Below are 20,016 nucleotides of genomic sequence, written 5' to 3'. Positions count from 1 at the left end.
CAGAGTACCTCTTTGAGTCTTTTTTGGATGACATACAGCCTCCTATCGCAAGGAAGCTGTATGTCCAGTTTAGAACAGGGACCCTCCCGGGCAATGCGTTTGTGAATAACTGGTCAAATGAGCCCTCTGTTGGTTGTCCTGACTGCAACAGCCCTGACGAGACCGACATTCACGTCCTTTTTTTTTTGCCCAGGCTATAAATCTGCCAGACAGCGTTGGCTCATACCATTATGCAGAAACATGGGATGCACACAGTGTTTGGACGTGTATAGAATGTTAAGATCTGATACGCACTCACCCTATAGTCTTTGCCGTGTCTCGTTTCCTTAATTCCATGTGGCACAGGCGAAGGGCTTTTATTAACATTTCAGCAATTGTAAAAAAAAGTTTCTACACTTTTGTCTTTTTTAGCTTCTAAATTATAATCGTTTTTATCTGGTTTTAATCATTCTTGTTTTCAATTTGCATAAAGATTTTGGACATATCAAAATGTCTTTTTCGGATGTACTGTAATATACAATTAATGAACTGTCAAAATATGTTTATCAATGCTATATTTGTATTGAATTTCTTCTTTTTATGGCCTTTAATGACCGAAATAAAGTTTGTGGAAATGGCATTTAAATATTTCCTTTGCCCGGGAGCACGAAGCATTTGCTTTTCTGCACTGACGCAAGTCCATTTCAGACCAACTGTCCTGTCCCGGTTCCAGTCCCGGTCCTGCAGGATAAGAAAAGGGGCTCACACTGACCCACTGCTGGTTTAGCCATGGTGAGCTGTTCGGTGCCGGGAGCTGGAGAAGGCAAGAGGTCCGGGCGCGGCAGTAGAGGCAGAGAGAGAGGTGGTGCGGGCGGAAGGGGCAGTGCTGTGATGTCAGGCATCGCGTGCATGTCAAAAATGTAAATGACTGCGCACTACTTTAAAAAGCACTTGCAATGCATTAGAACTCGCATTATGCGGGTCCTATTGCATTTAAAACAAGAGTGCGGGCGGGTAAAAAGGCACGAACAGGAGGGGGCGGTAATGGGCCAAGAAGTCACAGCTTGCAGGAGGGGAGTGGGGAAGCCACAGGAACAAAAGAGTTTTAAAAATAATGGGGCCAGTAGCTATGGAAGTATACATAGGACGACATGGCCATGAGGAGGAGGGACTAACAAGGCTAAAACCAATCGGAATGCAGCATATAGGACCTAAGCCAATGTAAAAGGTGGGCCGGAGAGTGGGCGGAGCTTGCACAAAGCCTCCACACTATAGTGTATACTGAAAGCCTGGCAAAGCGATAGCAGCGTATTCGCGCGCAACGCACGGCGAGACCTAATGGAAAGAAAACTTTTCATTTTACAATTTGAAACGCATCCAGATTTCCTTTAAGGTAAACGGGCTGTATTTTTAAAAAAAACATTGCTTTATTTAAAAGCAATCACAGACATGGTGGTCAGCTGACCCCAGCAGGCCAGCATCCCTGTGATTTTTGTGATTCCCATTAGGCACAAACCGAGACCTAGGTCATGAATATTAATGAGATTTATGACAAATATATCACATGAAATATTATACTTCAAAAGTCAGATTACTTAATTAAACTTTAGTTTTTTTCAACGCCCTCCTAGCACTCATAACCATAAAAAAATGATAGGAAACTAAAAGTAAGAACAATTACTCTATAATCCACCACAAGAGAGAGCACAGGTTAAAGTTAATATTAATAAACCAGCAGAAAAGCATCCGAGAGTTGAGAAATCTTTGTATACCAAAAAAGAGATCAAAATGATAAGGCCCAATGTGAAGAACGGCTGGCCAGCATTAACATTAGCAGAAGCAAATTATTGATAGATAACATCTGCATGATCCTGGACAGAGGTGATATAGCAGCATCATCCTCCTGAACCTCTCAGCAGCATTTGACAGGGTCTATCCTCATCAAACCTCTACATGAAATAGGCAAAGGCCCTGCTCTTCATTGGATCTGCTCCTTCTTGCAAGAAATGACACAAGCTGTTAGCATGGCACGGTACTCAGAAGACCCCAAACTCATATGTGAAGTACCTCAAGGTTCGTCTATCAGACCTACCTCTCTTTAACGCATGCATGATCCATCCCTCTGGCCAGTGTCATAAGTTCACACCACATCAACATCCTCTCCTAGGCCCATGGGGCGTGGCTTGGCGGGCTGCATGATGGCCGCACTTTGAGTGGGCTCTGCCGGCCAAGCGCTTTCATCCATTATAATCCTGCAGACATCACACCACTATCTGCACTACGTAGCTGATTCCCATCCCCGGGGAGCACCCTGCACCTACCTGGCCAGTTCCGGCACTCCTACGTGCATTCTCGGCGGAGTTGCCCCCCTCGTGGCTGGCACCAGACACCTGTGCTGTGGACTGCCTGCGGCTCCCGGTCGACGGCTTCGCTGCGGGGCTGCTGCCGGACTTCAACGACCGACCCCCGATTTCCGCTGTGAGTCGTGCCTCTGCCCGAGGAGTTCGCCGGTGGGGGCTGGGGGCCGCCTGCTGTGTGGCCCAGCTGTGCGGCGCTGCATTCCCGCGGTGGCCTAGCTGCACCATCCCGGCCCCGCGTGGGTGCAGCGCTGCCGGTGCTCGGCTTTAGGAGCTGTGGGCCCCCCTTATCTCCCCCGCTGGTTGCGACCCCCCCCCCCTCGGTCGGTGCCGGCTCCCGCGATCGGGTGAGTTGGGGCCTGCTTGCCTTTGTCATCACGCTGCCTGGGTTGCCCCGCGGCGAGGCCTAGCTGGGGCCTGCCTGCCTCTCCCGACTCCTGGCTCCGAGGCTCGCTCCTGCGAGGGGGCGGAGTGAAGATCGCTACCTATCCATCGAGACGCCCTTGTGTGCCAGCCTGCCTGACGAGGGGCCCTGCTGCCATGGTGGGCACCCTGGAGTTTTGTGGCCGTCCCTGAGAGAACCCTTGAAGCTCTGCTCATCTCCGCCTCCCGCTCTGGTCGCTGCTGGGCCCGGTTTTGTTGCTGCTGGTGCCCCACCTCACTCACTTCAATCTGATCCTGCTCTGGGGGCATCGACTCATCGCCTGTAGTCCTGGTGGGCCCTCCTTGCCGCTGACTGGGGCCGCCCGACTGCTGCCACCTGCTTGGGCGCTGGGGCTCCTCACGGTCTCTACGGTTTGTGTGAGGTTGACCCGGGCCCACTGGGACGCTACTGCCGCCCTGCCCGCTTTCTCATCGGCGCTGGGCACACTGGTCTGCGAGGAGTCGCAGCGGCAGCACCTGGAATCCCTCCCTTGCTTGTCGTCACTGGCCATGTGTTGCTGCTGGGAGTGCCTGCATCCTGCCCTGCGCTCTCGCCTGTAATCTGTCCACGTCTGCTTGTCGCGGTCCCACTTTGTAGTGTGTGCTGCAGTCGGCCGTCATCGTTGGAGTGCGGCTGCTTTGCTAGATTGCAGATTGTGTGGCGGACTGTCATCCAGGCTTCACGCTGGAACTTACCTCTTGACAACTGTAGTGGTGCCCCTCGACACCCTGTTCTTTTTAGGTCTCGCCTAGACGAAAGCAAAAGCGAAAGCTTTTGCTGTCTAGGGAGACAACTTATGTTGCCGCTTTCTTGGGAATGAAGGGGAATGTGGACAGCAGACTGTTTCTATTTTCTTCTGGTGGAGATTAGACCTCGTGAGCGCGCCTTGACTGTATCTAATGCGTGTGTTTTTTTTTGTTTTTTTTGAAAGTGTGCCGGGCGCTTGCTTCAGTCAGTTTCACTTTGAAGTGCAGCAGTGCCTTTTGACCTCGTGAGCGCGCTTTCACTGCATCTAATGTGTGTGTTTTTTTTAACGTGGTCCGGGGGTTGTTCAGTAACTTTCTTTTTTTTTCGCTTTAAGGGGCTGGCGTCAATGCGTCTGAGATTTGGGGATTGATGTACGGTGTGAAGTGGCGGGCGCGCAAACAACGCATCCACACACTGCATATACACACACGCACCCCCCCTTAAACATACACACGCGCACACAGACAGACAGACGCACGCAGAAACACACTCAAACAGACACACACACACGCGTACACCCCACCCCCACTCACCCCTCCTCTCACTCAACTTACCTGTTCTGGCGGTGCACGGCGGCGGCTCCTTCTCCCGGGTGGCGGTAGCGCTTTGCGGGGCTCTCTCACCACATGAGCCCCGCCTTCCCCATGCGCCTGGCCGCTCTTCACCCGGTCCCCCATCTCGGGACCGGGACTCAATGCGGAGCCTTCGTGGCTCCTCGGGCAGCTCTCTCCGTCTCTCGGCGCGATGGGGCGGGACTTCCGGTTGGGGCCGCGCTGGCATTGGCCGGCTTCCCAACCGCATCCGGCACAGCCATGATTCGTATTGTTTTTTTTTTTTTTCCCCATTTGTGGCTCGTTGTACATCCGAAGACTCCGTATTCCTGCACTTATAATGGCAAAGCGAAAGCGCAAGTACTACAATGCAAACTTTGCTACTTGGACTGGCGAAGGTACTCGTAGCATACAGGTCGCAATTTGAGAGCGGTGGATGGACCCATGTGTTGCAGAAGAGAGCCCCAGGTCTGATTGACGCTTTGGGAATATGACTGACGAGGGTGAGAGGTTGACAGGTCAGACGAACTCTACTTGGCAGCAGTGATTACGTTTCAGCGGTGAGGTCTGACTTTACAAGTGTGATGCCATGCAACCTTCTTTTAGTATTGGCCGCTGTTCATTGCTTTTTACGGCACTCCAGACCACTCATTTTAATGATTGGAACAACAATTTTAGTCGAGTGATTTTCTTCAGCTATTCTCGTGAGAAATGCACTCTTGCTTTGCTTTTCAATAAATGATCTGCCGAGAAGGCATGAGAAAACAATTTGAACATAGCAGATAATATCTGTAAGGTAGAAATGCACGTTGCTTAATCAGTAAAAGGTTCGCCTGGGTCCAGATTTAAAAGCACCGATTGCAATCGTGTAAACATGTATATTTTCCACATTGCTATGTTTGAACTATTGCCTTAAATGTTCCCCTAATTCCAAAGCACTCAGTGGCGGAGAACAAAAGATGTTGTTTAAAAGGGCATTTGTTGCCGAAATATGGAAACGTCGTAGGACAGTTATTTAAACATTGCTAGTGCACAACTGCTGGGTCATTCGCAGCACTTGAATGTTAACAAGAAATCACTTGCTTCCGGCGACAAAAGGGAATAGCTGTAGGCACGACTGCTTGAATTACCTACAGATGATGGCATTAGTTTGAGTCCTACTCCTCACTTTTATTCATTACGCATGGCGCTCCTTGCCTCATCAGACCACTCACATGCCAATACTGTAAACATTTCCCTCCCACCTCCACACCAGCAAGCTCTCACTCATCCTATATGTCAGTTGTACATACTGGGAGAGCGGAGACAGTCACTGTCCTCTCTCTACATCCCTTTCTCTGTACACCTCTCTTCTAACCCCTCCCTCTCTACACCCCCTCTCTCTCTCTACACCCTCCCTCTCCACCCCTCTCTCTACACCCCTCTCTCTACACCCCTCTCTAAACCCCTCTCTCTCTACACCCCTCTCTCTCTACACCCCTCTCTCTCTACACCCCTCTCTCTCTACACCCCTCTCTCTCTACACCTCTCTACACCCCTCTACATCCCTCTCTCTACACCCCCCTCTTTCTCTACACCCCTCTCTCTCTCTCTCTACACCCCTCTCTACACCCCTCTCCCTACACCCCTCTCCCTACACCCCTCTCTCTCTACACCCCTTTCTCTCTACACCCCTCTCTCTCTACACCCCTCTCTCTCTACACCCCTTCTCTCTCGCTCTCTCTCTCTACACAACCCTATCTCTCTACACCCCTCTCTCTCTCTACACCCCTCTCTCTCTCTCTACACACCCCTATATCTCTACACCCCTCTCTCTACACCCCTCTTTCTACACCCCTCTCTAAACCCCTCTCTCTCTACACCCCTCTCTCTCTACACCCCTCTCTCTCTACACCCCTCTCTCTCTACACCCCTCTACATCCCTCTCTCTACACCCCCCTCTTTCTCTACACCCCTCTCTCTCTCTCTCTCTCTCTCTCTCTCTACACCCCTCTCTACACCCCTCTCCCTACACCCCTCTCCCTACACCCCTCTCTCTCTACACCCCTCTCTCTACACCCCTCTCTCTCTCTACACCCCTCTCTCTCCACACCTCTCTCTACACCTCTCTCTCTCTCTCTACACCCCTCTCTCTCTCTACATCCCTCTCTCTCTGCACCCCTCTCTCTCTCTACACCCCTCCCTCTACACCCCTCTCTCTACAACCCTCTCTCTACACCCCTCTCTCTACACCCCTCTCTCTACACCCCTCTCTCTACACCCCTCTCTCTACACCCCTCTCTCTACACCCTCTCTCTACACCCTCTCTCTACACCCTCTCTACACCCTCTCTACACCCTCTCTACACCCTCTCTCTACACCCTCTCTACACCCTCTCTCTACACCCCCCTCTACACCCTCTCTCTACACCCCCCTCTACACCCCTCTCTCTCTCTACACCCCTCTCTCTCTCTACACCCCTCTCTCTCTCTACACCCCTCTCTCTCTCTACACCCCTCTCTCTCTACACCCCTCTCTCTACACCACTCTCTCTACACCACACTCTATCGCCCTCACTCTATCTATCCATCGCCCTCACTCTATCTATTATTTTCACTCTATCTATCTATCATTCTCACTCTATCTATCGCCCTCACTCTATCTATCTATCTTCGGCCTCCCTCTATCTATCTATCGCCCTCCCTCTATCTATCTATCTATCTATCTCCCTCACTCTATCTATCTCCCTCACTCTATCTATCGCCCTCACTCTATCTATCGCCCTCACTCTATCTATCGCCCTCACTCTATCTATCGCCCTCACTCTATCTATCGCCCTCACTCTATCTATCGCCCTCACTCTATCTATCGCCCTCACTCTTATCTAATCGCCCTCACTCTATCGCCCTCACTCTATCACCCTCACTCTATCACCCTCACTCTATCTATTCATCTAACTATCGCCCTCACTCTGTCTATCTACCTATCGCCCTCACTCTATCTATCTGTCTATCTCTCTATCGCCCTCACTCTATCCATCGCCTTCACTCTATCCATCACCCTCTATCTATCTATCGCCCTCCCTCTATCTATCGCATCACCACAGCATCACTCAGCACCACCACAACATCATTATGCGCTACCACAGCATCACTGAACGCCACAGAGTCACTCGTCGCCACCACAACATCACTCAGCACCACCACAGCATCAATCTGTGCAACCATTCAACAACAACTGGTTCAAATATGTTCTCTCAATGTTTTAAGCTTTATTACAAATGTCACAAAAAGATGTTAATATTTCACTTCTTTTCTTGGATTTTCGTCACAATAAAATACAGTGAACATAATCTTCACAAAAGTTTAAGCTATTGCCATTATAACTTACAATAACTTTTATTTAAGTATTAATTATTAAAGAAAAATAAAAGCCATTGTTATTTGTAATATCAATACATCTAAGTCACGTAAATACAACACATATTGCATTACAAATGCTATAGGTGTCACATTTGAGAAAGTTAAAACTATTGGCATTGTAAATGACAAAGCGATTCATTTAGCTATTTTCAAAACCAACACATAAATACAAAATTTGTCATTTACAATACCAATAGCTCAAACTTTCCTAATGCGAGACCTATTGCATTGCAAATGCTTGTTTTGGGGGTGCGGTCTGACCGGCTGACGGTGTACCCCGCTCCTCAATCTGCTGCATGCTTCCCTTTGCTGGCGTATTTGCCTGGAGTACGGGGTGGTGCTGCCCCAGCTCGTTCCGCTGCCCGCGCCACCCTGTTCGACTTTGGACATTTCCCGCCTCCTCCTCGCTGCTCCCAGGGGTCCCTCTGATATACCCACTGGAAAGGTCCTGAACGTAATCCATCCCCGTTCGCTCCCTCTTGTCGCTGGCTATTGGGGCTGCTGCGCTGCTGACACTTCTTCAACCATCTGGGCTGTCACTGGCTTGCTGAGACATTACATCATGGGGAAAAGCACTCCTAAACAGCCCAAGACTGCCTTCGAGCTGCGCAGATCTTCCCGCCAGGACGTTGCGGGCGCAGAGGGTGCCGACTCTGCTGGTGGCATAGAGGTCCCCCACGTCCCGCGAGGACGATCACAAGGCCATCATGCTGGATGTCAAGTCCACGGTGATGGGTATTGCCGCTCAGCTGGACCAACTCTCGGCCCGCCTGGACAAGGTGAAGTCCCGTGTGGACTCCCATGACAATCTTTGTTGTACGTGGAAACCAGGGGTCTCTGACGTGGAGGATGCTGCCACCCAGGACCGGCAGAAGCTCTTACAGATGGACAAGATCCTCGCCATAATCTGGGACAAGAATAAGGACTTGGAGGCCCGCTCCCGGAGGTGTAACCTACGCATTACTGGCCTCCCGGAATCCACAAGTATTTCCAAGATGGAGGACTTCGTGGAACAGTTGATTAAGGGACTATTCGGTGATGTCCTGTCCTCTGTCTTCATCGTCGAGCGAGCTCACTGCTCTCTGGGCCCCCGCCCTGGTCCCGGACTGCCCCGCGTCCTATTATAGTTAAGATCTTGAATTACCGGGACCAGGACGCCATTTTCCGGCGGGGCGCGTGACAGAGGTGCCATCACCCACCAGGGTAACGCACTTTCCTTTTACCCTGACTATACCCTCGCAGTGCAAGCCGCTCGGAGAGAATTCCTCCCTGCCAAATGCCTCCTTCTTAAGCATGAGGTCTCCCACTCACTGGCCTACCCGGCGAAGCTAAGAGTCCACCAGGGGTCGAAAAAGCTTGTTTTTCCAGACCCTAGAGGCGCCCTGGCGTTTGCTAAAAGACTGGACAAAGATGCCCGCTCTTCTCCCTCTAAATCTCAACCTGATGGGTCTGGCCGCTTAAGCGACTGAAAAATAAATAAATTAAAAATCCATTGCCGCGGTTTTGCGGTGGCTCTGGTTTGCCGCTGTTTTGTTTCTGGATGTTACTATCATATGTTTTCTTATTGACACTGTACTGTGCGTATTGCCATGGCTATCCTTGCTTAATCTGCTAGGTCAAGCTCCTCAGTGCCTCTTAGCATACATTGCCTTTGCTTGCTGGTTATTGGTTGAAGGTCGACCTGTTGCTCCACTGGCCCCTCCCCCCTTTACCATGCTCCATCCCTCCTGGTATGTCACACGCTCCGCACGTGCTGTCTGCGGCTGGCCCGCGTACTTTGGACCTCGCCTGCCAATTCCTTGCTGGTGCGTCCTCCTTCCCCTGCCCGGGTTGTGGCCCCCCTTTGTGCCAGGACCTCTTGTACCTGCTGCCCCTACCCGCGTGGGCAGATTGCCTCCGGACTCCTTTCCTCGGCTCCATGGGTTTGTTCTGCCTCCCTTCGTGCCCCACCGGTGGGCTGTGTGGTAAACCTACTCGCTTCATCCCCCCATGACTGATGTAGTATGCTGGTCCTGGAATATCCGGTGCTTGAATGATCACCGTAAAGCCCGTTTAATCCTTTCTCACCTGCAGCGGCACAGGGTGGATATTTGTCTCTTGAAGGAGACGCACCTGCTGCCCGGGACTACTTCTAGGCTGCGCTCCCGGTATTGGGGGGGAAACCCACTCCGCCACCTACTCTTCCTATGCCAGAGGGGTTTCAGTTTTGGTAAGGCGGGGCCGTCCTTGGCAGAACATCGGAGTGATCCAGGACCCGGAGGGCAGATATGTGATCCTCAATGGCGTGCTTTTTGCACAGCCAGTGACAATCGCCGTGGCCCCAATTGGGATGAGGCAGAATTTTTTACAAATGTATGGCACCTTATCTCTTCATGTGGACCTGCTGCTATTCTCTGGGGGGGAGCAGTGGGGGAAGGGGGGACTTCAAAATTGCTATTTCTGCCTCCTTAGATTGATCTGGGTCCTTCTCGTGCAACGGCAGCTCTCTTATCCATCCTCTCCGACAATGATCTTTACGATGCCTGGCGCCACTCCCATCCCACGGTGAGTGAGGGCAGCTGCTTCACTGGTGCCCGGGGTTGCTGGTCGTGCATCGACTTTTGGCTGACCACACGGACGCCCTATCCTGGCTTATAGACGTGGCGCACATGGCTCGAACCTTTTCTGATCATGCGCCAGTCCAGATTTGCATTCATTTGCCCTTCGCTCTCTCCACGCCGAGCCTTTACCTGGCGTCTCCCTCCTAATGCCCTTCGCGATACTGTTTTTTGTGCGGACATCCAGACAGCGATCAGTAATTATTTTGATCTCAACGCGTGCACTGTGGACTCTGCGTGGCACCCTCTGGGAGGGATTTAAGGTAGTCATTTGTGGCGAATGCATCTCTATGCAGGCCGGTGTGCATCGCTCCATCCGCGCCACTTTGGGAAAGCTTGAGGTGGAGATTCAAGATCTAGAAGCTGCCCAGGTGGCCTGCCCCAGTCCTGAGACGCTGGCCCTTCTACGTAAAAAACACACTGAATTTTCGGAGGAAGCTGGGCGTGAATTATCCTTTCTGGGCAGGGAGGGTCGAGCTCGTCGCTTTGGTGAAGGGGATCGTCCGGGTCATACACTCGCCAACCTTCTTCGTCCTCCAAGTGCCGCTTCATATGTTACGGCCCTGTGTGATGGTGGCACCGGTAGGACCACTTCCCCGGTGGAAATTCAATCTCGTTTTCTTGACTTCTACTACTGGCTCTACTCTGCTGGTCCTCCCCTGCCGAGTGCAGATTTAGATCAATATTTCAATTCTATTGCGCTAGTTTGGTTGGAGGACTACCCCCGCAAATTCCTTGACGAACCGCTCTCCAGGGAAGAGATACTGGCTGCCATTGGCGGTCTCCCTGGGGATAAGGCCCCCGGACTCGACGGCCTCCCAGCCACGTTTTATAAAACTTATGCTGACATACTGGTGCCACACCTTGCTGCAATGTACAACAATTCACTGGACAATGGCTTTTTCCCGCCTTAGCTTCGTGAGGCGTTGATAACTTTACTTCTGAAACCCGATAAACCTGCGGATAGTCGTGATTCGTACCGCCCCCTTTCTTTAATTAACATTGACAACAAAATCTTTGCCAAACTGATCGCTTCCCGTTTAGTCTTACTCATGCCCTCCATTGCCCTTCCCGACCAATCGGTTTTATCCCCGGTAGAGCTACCTCGCACAACCTCCGCAGCATTTTTTCGGTCCTGCACCAAATTAACCCCAAGTTACCGGCCGTCGCCGCCTTACTAGACGCTACGAAGGCGTTCAATACGCTAAGAGTGGCCCTTCTTGTTTTATGTCCTGCCGCTTATGGGCTTCAACAACAACTTCCTTTGCAAGGTTAAACTCCTTTACACCAGACCCACGGCGCGCCTCCGTGTCAACGGCCAGATCTCCGACCCTATTTCCATCGCAAGAGGCACACGCCAGATTGCGACAGCACCACACTCGGAGGCATCGGGTTCTCATCCCGTTCACTGCTAGTATCTATGTACGCGGACGATGTCACATTGTACATTCGCCACCCTCAGGAGAACCATAGCCCTTTGATCCGAGAGATCATTCGCTTTGGTGGGCTGTCGGGATACAGGTGAACTGGGGCAAGTCAATTCTGTTTCCCTTGACTGACACCACTCTACCCTTCATATCCGATTTAACTTTCTTGTGGGCCTATGGCCCCACGCGCTATTTGGGTATTTGGATCAGCAGAGATATGGACGAGCTCTGGAAATCGAACTTTGGATGTGCCGTGGACTGGTTGGAGTCCAGGATTCCATCATGGAGCCGACTCCCGCTATCCCTGGCAGGCCGGATCTCAATTGCTAAAATGGTGGTCCTCCCTAAATTCCTTTACCTGTTTCTAAATATTTCCATTCCTCTTACCTCCCATTTCTTTCGTAATTTAAGTTCTTAATAATCTCACTGGTCTGGGCGGGTAAACCGCCAAGAGTTGCTTATGACATCCTTACTCTTCCCATGGCCGCTGGCAGGATGGGCCTGCCTGACTTCCAGCTTTACGCCTTGTGTGCTCAGGCTAGCTTTCTGCACTTTTGGATCCATCCCTCTCCTTATCAGCCGCACGTCGCGGTGGAGACGGATGTGGCGTCTCCCTGGCCCTTATCCACGGCTCTGTTCGCACCGGCGGTGCACCCCCGGACTGAGATCGACACGGTCGCGATGCTACGTAGGGCCTGGTCAGGCCTGCGGCAGTTTTCTGGCGCTCCCCTGCTCTCCGCTAACTCTATGCCCATTGTAGATCACCCAGATTTTCCCAGGCGTCCAGCTTGTCCGCAGGTGCGAGGCGTCTGGGCCTATTGACCATCGTGGATCTTTATGCGGGGAACACCTTTTACACTCTCCCTGACGCCTCGGGACTACCGGATACGCTTCTCTATTATCACTTGCGTGCCACATGTCGGAAATTGCACCCTACCTTTCCTCAGCCTCCACCCACCATGCCTGCTCTGGACTTCATTTACACTTCCTCGTCCCCGCGTAAAATTGTTACCCAACTATATGTGCTCACTTTGTTTTCCGCCCCCATCTCCTCTGATCGTGCTCGGGTGGCATGGAGTACTGATCTCAGCACCGAAATCTCGCCGGCGGACTGGCTTTATTGTTGTAACCAGACGAAGAAGCTATCGCCTAACTACCGACTCCGATTGATTCATTTTAAATATCTGCACAGGTTGTACCGCACCCCGGTGCAGCTCCACAGGCTCAGGCTTATACCGGGTGATAACTGTGTGCGTTGCTCCGCACCGGCGGCAGATTTTGCCCATCTTGCTTGGCTCTGTCCTAGGGTGTCGGATTTCTGGCAGTCGGTGTGTTCCGCAATTTCAGATATCACTGGTGCGGCAGTGCGTCCGGATCCCTCTCTGTGCCGCCTCGGTTTCGTCAAGTTCTGCCCCGATACCGCCCGCCGTCTCATCGCGATGCTGCTGGTTCTATCTAGGCGTAGGGTGGCCATCTGCTGGGGTCGCCGCCCCGCCCCCAAGGTTGAGAGTTGGTTGGAGGACGCTTCTCTGTGTCAGACCCTTCTATCGTAATTTTGGGATTTAATGCCTGCTAGGTCCCGGCCTGTTGACATCTGGGGCCCTCTGGTTGCCTATTTGCTTTCCCGTCCCCGTTCCAGCAGTGCTGCCTCTCCCGCGCTCCATGCCCGCCTTGGGTCCGTGGCGGCCGCCGGTGTTGGTTAGTTACCTGCCCCACCCCCCCTCACATGTCCACTCTCCCCCCCATCTCCTGCTCCCTTCTGCTGTTTCTTCGACCTCTGTCACGTCCCTGGGAGTGGGGTGGAATCATGGGGGGGCTGTCAGTCCTGAGTCCTGCACTGATTGACTTGTCTATTAATGCATGAATAACTGTACCTGGATACTGCAAGTTGTACTGTGTCTGCTTTGAATTTTTTTAATAAAGGTTTTCAAAAGTAAAAAAAAACAACAAAAAAAAACATCCTCTCTTCTCCTCGGCTGACGGAGCACAACTCATACTCTGCCTCTCAGATAAGACCCCCCAACACAAGGACCAAGTTCACAGCCTGCATGAACAAAGTTGCCAAATGGATGAAGTCCAATTGTCTCAAGCTCAGCAGCCCACAAAGCGACAAGACAGAAGTAGTGATTTTCAGCAAGAACACCTGTCAATTTGATAGTCTGCTAACCCGAAATCCACACCCACTCCCATAATCTATACCAGAAACTTCGAGATTGTCACTGACAACAAACTGAACATGGGTGTGGAAGTCAACACCATCATAGCAATCCTTTTTCATACCCTAAAGATGCTGAGGAAAGTGTACAAATAGCTCCCAAGAAACACCAAAAAACCAGTCACCCATGGCCTTTCCACCAGCAAGCTGGACAACGGGACCACCCTCTACACCGCAAATCCCTAAGCAACTCACCAGAAGACTACAAACAATCCAGAACTCGGCAACCAGGCTCATTCTGAACTTCCTCCCTACTTGAGGTCGTTAAGAAGCTTTAGACCTGGCTTTTCAATTAACCCTCCCCTCGACCCCCACCCTAGCCAGGACTAGGCAAATATATTTGCTCTATGCCAGGACACCATCGCAAATAATAGTGCACTCTACAAAAACACCAACATAACATAACAAATTCCACAATATTTGAAATATGTACAGGCTGTGGAGACGAATTGGCAAAAGTATTGTTACCACCAGTAATTAAAACACCTTTTCTCAATAGCTGCTAGAGATATTTTTGACAATTAATGGAAGGTGCACAGTATTAGAAGACTTCCCTACTATTACTGCAGCTACTGGTAATAAATGGAAGGCCTAGATCTTGCAAAATATCCGGTGCCCCAAATACTAACCATTACCCCTTTAAGAAATACTCACTAGAGATTATGAATAACGTTCTGAACTGAAGACTAATTGTATATCAAAGCTATAAACTTTCATATCGGAATACTGTATAATTAATATTCAAGATGAGAAATGACCTCCATTAGGTATCTTATGAAAGTCACTAGTAGGATGCGCAAACCTAAATTATGCTTGTGCTAGAATGAACATAAACACCTGCAACTAATGTACCATTTGGCACCTTATTATAATTCGTTGATCACTATTAGACCTGACAGTACCAGTTTGATAAGAGCAAGACAAAGCTTCGGAACCCAAGATTAAGAAAATCAAGCACGGAGGGGGAGAGGATTAGGGAAATCAGGAGAAATTGTCTTATTTACTGGGCACTGGGTCTTACTTTTTCACTCCACTGCCTTGGCAATTCGGAGAAGAATGTTCTGTTTCTTCTTGTGTAGCATTCACAGAGGAGCTCCCAATTTCTTCTTGTGTATCATTCACAGAGCAACTCGCAGTTTCTTCTTTGGCAGCATTCACAGAGGAACTCATGTTTTCTTCTTGAAAACTATCAGTTCTATGAATTTTTTCAGGTTCATCTTGAATGAGCTCATTGTCCAAACTATCAGCTTCCTGACTGACACTTGTTGATTCAACAACATTATCCATAGGTAAGGGTTCTTCACAAGACTAGAAAGAAAAGGGCATTCAGAGAATGTTAATAAAATCCAAGTACAACATCATGGTTATATTCATTACCACTAACCCATTTACATCTAGTTAAACATTCACAGAATATGGCCTGCAAAGAGAAGTGTCTGTTTCCAAAAACATTTATAAGCATTGCCCATCTAAACACATTTTCTGACATTATGTTTTAAAATGGCTACAGAATTAAACATCCTTCAATAAGCAGAATTGGCAAGGTATTTTATTAATGCCATTTAAATTGGGAAAAAGAAGGAAAAAACAAGCTACTTACCTGTACACTGTGGTTCTCCAGTATTGATATCTTTTATCAATTCAATTCAATTAGTTTATTCGTTACGGAACTCCAACGGAGGTCCACAAAAATACACCAATACAGTAAAAAAAGACATACTTTATAACAAATACAATTCTAATAAATATCCAAGAATGTTTTAAAAAATTGAAATATTCTAAAACAAGTAATTTCATTTGGAGGGGACACCACGAAAGATCGTGCCTCCTGAGCAGAACAAATATTACATTTAATGAATAAAGGTCTCAAAAACATTCGCCTTGCCCTTCGAAGTTCTGGGCACACAAATAACACATGATTAAGATCCTGTATTTGGGAACAACAAAGTTCACAAATTCTCTCCTCTCTAGGAGTGTTTTCCCAAATGCCCATTACTTCTCTCAGGGGCAACAAGTTAGTTCTTAAGCGTAGTATTAGCCTTCTAATTCCGTGTGGGATATTCCATGAGAGATAGGGCTGGGGTCTGGTCCCCATCGCACTCGCACAGATCACCCCGTTACGGGCTTTAGGGTGACTTAAAGCCATATCTCTTGCCGTACTAATCGGGCTTATTGACTTCTTTAGAAATAACTTCAATACAGGCTTTGGCATGGGTAAATCACAGTTTAATAGTTTCTTTTATAGATTCACATGCCTGAATCTTCCCCGTCATCATGGTGGGAGTCCCACGTTAACAGAAGAAATAGCAGTAATAAAACATCACCATAGACCTCCATAGAACAGAAAACTCACTTACGTAACTTTTCAGCCTAATTTTAAAACATCTAAACTTCGACCACTCACAGCAGAGACCTCAGAGTTCCCTTCCCCACAGAGCCACTATACCTCGGATTTCGAGCACAAGTGTACAAGGTACTTACCTTGGGTAACGGTGTATCTGGAGACGATTCTAGCTGCAAATTTCTTAACGAAGAATTATTCCAAGGCGCGAGACTGGATCTGGAAAACTTCCTTTGCCACAGCATCTCTGCGCGCCGGGGGCGGTACCACGTGACTCTGCCCTGACGTCGTCCGCGGGCGTGATGTCAGCGAGGTCACATAAGGCCCACCCTGGCGCACTGACGTCAGTTTTCCACGCGGAGCCATCACAAACAAAACTGTAGTGAGTATGGCAACAGTGTGCGTAAAAACAGTAAATAGAGAAAGGACAAAAAGAGAGAAACAGCACCATTTGGAGAAGTGCTAGTCACTAAGGTACTGAAAGCCACAGCAGGGAAAGAGCAGAGCACCGCTCTGAGGAGCAACCTTGCAAGCTAAGGGGACATCCTCTCTGGAGGCAGAAAGCATGTGAGGAACATATTAGCAGACAAAGAGAGTCTGCAACCACTATCCACAACAGTGAAGGACAAGAAGTCCGGAACAGACGAGTAACAGCAAGTTACCCCAAGATAACTCCATCAAGGAAGCCCGGATCCCCTGGAAGGAGCCAAAGGCTGAGGCCTAGCCAAAAAACCCCAACGAAGAGGACCGCAGAGGAGTCAGAAGACCCAAGCAAATAAAAAAGGTAAGTAGAGTAAAAGTAGGCCCCCACACCGGAAAAGAAAACCAGGGTGTAGGGACGCTGAAGTACACATGAACCAACCTACCTTGTACCAGCAAGGAAAGGTTAAAACAATTAAACAGAGCAAGCATCCCGACAGGGAGGAGGTGAAGACGAGTGCCCCAGAGGGGGAGAGAGTGCAGAAAACCAAGCCGAAGGCCCTCGCAGAACGGGGAGGAAGGGTGAGTCATGAAGGAATTTGCGGCTAGAAGCGTCTCTACCAGATACACCATTACAGAAGGTAAGTTACTTGTATATCTGATAGAAGCTACTAGCCGCAGATAACTTAACGTAGAATAGATACCCAAGCCATACCCAGAAGGGAGGAGGGCCTGTGAAAGCCTCTCAGTAGGGAGAGAGAGAGACATAGGATCCCGGCAGGGGACACGTCACGGGGACAAAAGGGAAGGGCAGGGGATCCCAAGCCCAACCAAGGGAGAACCGCCCTAACACCCCGCCGGGACAGACCGCGCCCGAAGCGCCACAAAAACAAAGAACCACCTACAACGCCGGGGAGAAGAGGTAGAACTGGAGGCAAGGCCCGCTGTAGAAACACAAACACAGTGATGGGAACAGCTGAGCAGACAGCAGCCGCAAGGCAGCGGACAAGGCAGGTACAGCCCCACTGCCAACAGTGCAGGTGTAAGAAGACACAAGGGCACAAAGCCCCAGCCAGACAAGAGGCAGGGGCACAAGGGAACCCACCAAGGGCCACAACGGTGGACCAGAGCAAGCAGGCATGCCCAGCCAGCAAGAGGCAGCCCAAAGGAACAGGGCACCCAGAACAATCCAGGTGCAAGCCTAAGGCAGAGGCCAGGGAAGGCCAGGACACACCCCAAGGGGAGGAAGCAGGACGAGGTAGAAGAGAAAGGGAGAAAAAGACGGAGGACGGCCCAAGCCGTCAACCAGAACACAGAAAGCTAAGAAAGCTAGTCCCCTTGGTACACCAGACAGAGGACCAGGCCAAACGCTGGCCAAAAAGGGTGGAAGCACCACAACACGATGCGGAAGACAGGATGCCAGGCTGGTCTAGCAATGAAGCAAACATGGAAAAGGTCAATCGGGCGCAGTACAGGCTGCACAAAGACAAGTGTTAAAGAGACCGCACCTGCAGTATACCATGATGCCATGGAGGACACGGAACCTGAAAAAGGGAAGAGGGGGTTGTAGGGGGGGGAAGGGGGGCAGGGCGCACCTCCCCAGCCCATGACAGAGCTATACAATAGCTACAAGTACCCCACATAGGGTAGGCTATGCCCCAAGAAAACATGGAACACCTCTTAGGAATAACTTTCCGCAGCAGAGGACAAAACAGGAAGACCTTCGGGTAGAACCGCAGACGGCTTACTAGTCAGCCAATAAAAAGACGCAGAAGGCCCAATCTCAGGACCGACAAGGCTTTACCGACAGTCAAAGCCACAAGTCAAAATAGCGGGTGCTGAACCAGCAGCCAACAGCACCGAAGGGCCAAACGAAGGGCCCTGAAGGCAACTCAACCACACAGAACACACAACCAGGGTCACTAAACACCAGGCCCCAGACAAAACAATGGGAGAATACCTCCCAGAAATACATCAGGTGACATCCAGTTTTACTAAGTGGGAGGGGGAGGAGGAAGAGGACGACGAAGCCCCGCAAGGTACCGCTGAATGAGAGAATCCAAAGGGGCATGAAACAAAAGAGTGCCATAGAAGGAGTAGTTTCTGTCCTGTAACTCCAGTTCTGTAGTAGGGGTATCTCTGTTATAGTCATAATCTAGTGAATAGTCCCGCCCATGTGCGTGGACCCCGGCAATCAAAAATAATCTCTTAAGGTGTCAGAAAATTGCAGAACTGCAAAGACACTTAAGAGAAAATTTAAAGACAAATAATGCAGCCTATATCCACAGGCTACACTGTCCAGTACTTCAACTAGAAAAATTCCACCAAAAATCCACAAACAGCAAAGCCTGTCCAGATTTCCCTTGCTTTAACAGCAAACACCCTCAGAAATGATAGAGAGGAAGGCATGGACAGAAAAGCCCCATAGGCTGCCATTATGTGGCTTAAATAGGATACTGTGCCTTTAAGAGAACTTTCCAGAACTTCTCCCAGTATCCCAGAATGCATAGCAGGTCCCTCTCACTTTCAGTTCTTTTTGAAGGCGCAACACACCAGACCTGTCGCATTCCTTACATGAACATCTCTCTCCACCGGGGAGGCGGGAGGGCGCTTATGACTATAACAGAGATACCCCTACTACAGAACTGGAGTTACAGGACAGAAACTACTCCTTCTGTAGTAGGGGATCTCTGTGTATAGTCATAATCTAGTGAATAGAATGGCAAGCCCATCCCCACACCAAAGCGGCGGTGGAGAAAAGAGAAAAAACGCCACTATTGTGCGAACAAATTCCGCAGCGAAGCCTGCCCAACCTGAGCGTCTGCCCTGGCATCCGTGTCCAGACAGTAATGCTTAGCAAAGGTATGAACCGACTTCCAAGTGGCCGCCTTGCAGATTTCTGCAATCGGAACATTACGGAGCAAAGCTGTCGTGGCAGCTTTTCCCCTGGTGGAATGAGCCTTAGGCTTACCTCCTAAGGTCTTATTAGCTTTTTGGTAACATAACTGTATGCAGGACACAATCCACCTAGAGATAGACTGCTTAGAGGTCGCAAGACCCGTCCTGACAGATCCATAATTGATAAACAATTGGTCAGACCTACGAATATCTTTGGTCTTATCCAGATACAATTTCAAGACCCTCCTAACATCCAGGGAATGTAACGACCGTTCCGCTGGAGATGAAGGATTCTGAAAAAACGTAGGCAAAGTTATGGTCTGGTTGACATGAAAATCAGAAATAACCTTGGGAAGAAATTTAGGGTGAGTAAGCATAACAACCTTAGCAGCATGAAATACAGTATAAGGTTCCTGGCAACACAACGCCTGAATTTCACTCACCCTGCGGGCCGATGTAATGGCCACAAGGAACGCCGCCTTCCAGGACAGGTGCTGCAACGAAGCCTTATGAATAGGTTCAAAAGGCTCCTTCATCAACCTGGATAGCACCACATTCAGTTCCCATGAAGGCGAAGGAAGCCTGACAGGAGGAAACACTTTCTTCAAGCCTTCCAAAAAGTCTTTGATCACAGGGATCTGGAAAAAGGAAGTCTGCGA

The 20,016-nt window shown here is 49.9% G+C and overlaps 1 protein-coding gene across 1 annotated transcript in view; it reads right to left on the bottom strand.

Annotated features, from left to right (window-relative positions):
• The window catches only part of DNAJC21 (DnaJ heat shock protein family (Hsp40) member C21), a 203,182-nt gene that overhangs the window by 68,031 nt on the left and 115,135 nt on the right, over positions 1 to 20,016 (bottom strand). Inside the window, exon 10 of the mRNA XM_078674932.1 lies at positions 14,720 to 15,006. Coding sequence (XP_078531058.1) covers positions 14,720 to 15,006 — 287 coding nt within the window. The remainder of the gene's footprint in view (positions 1 to 14,719; positions 15,007 to 20,016) is intronic.

This window comes from Lissotriton helveticus, chromosome 2_1 (assembly GCF_964261635.1).
Source record: "Lissotriton helveticus chromosome 2_1, aLisHel1.1, whole genome shotgun sequence".
Classification (NCBI taxonomy): domain Eukaryota; kingdom Metazoa; phylum Chordata; class Amphibia; order Caudata; family Salamandridae; genus Lissotriton; species Lissotriton helveticus.
The sequence above is the reverse complement of the archived record's forward strand: the minus strand, read 5'-3'. Positions and strand labels throughout refer to the sequence as shown.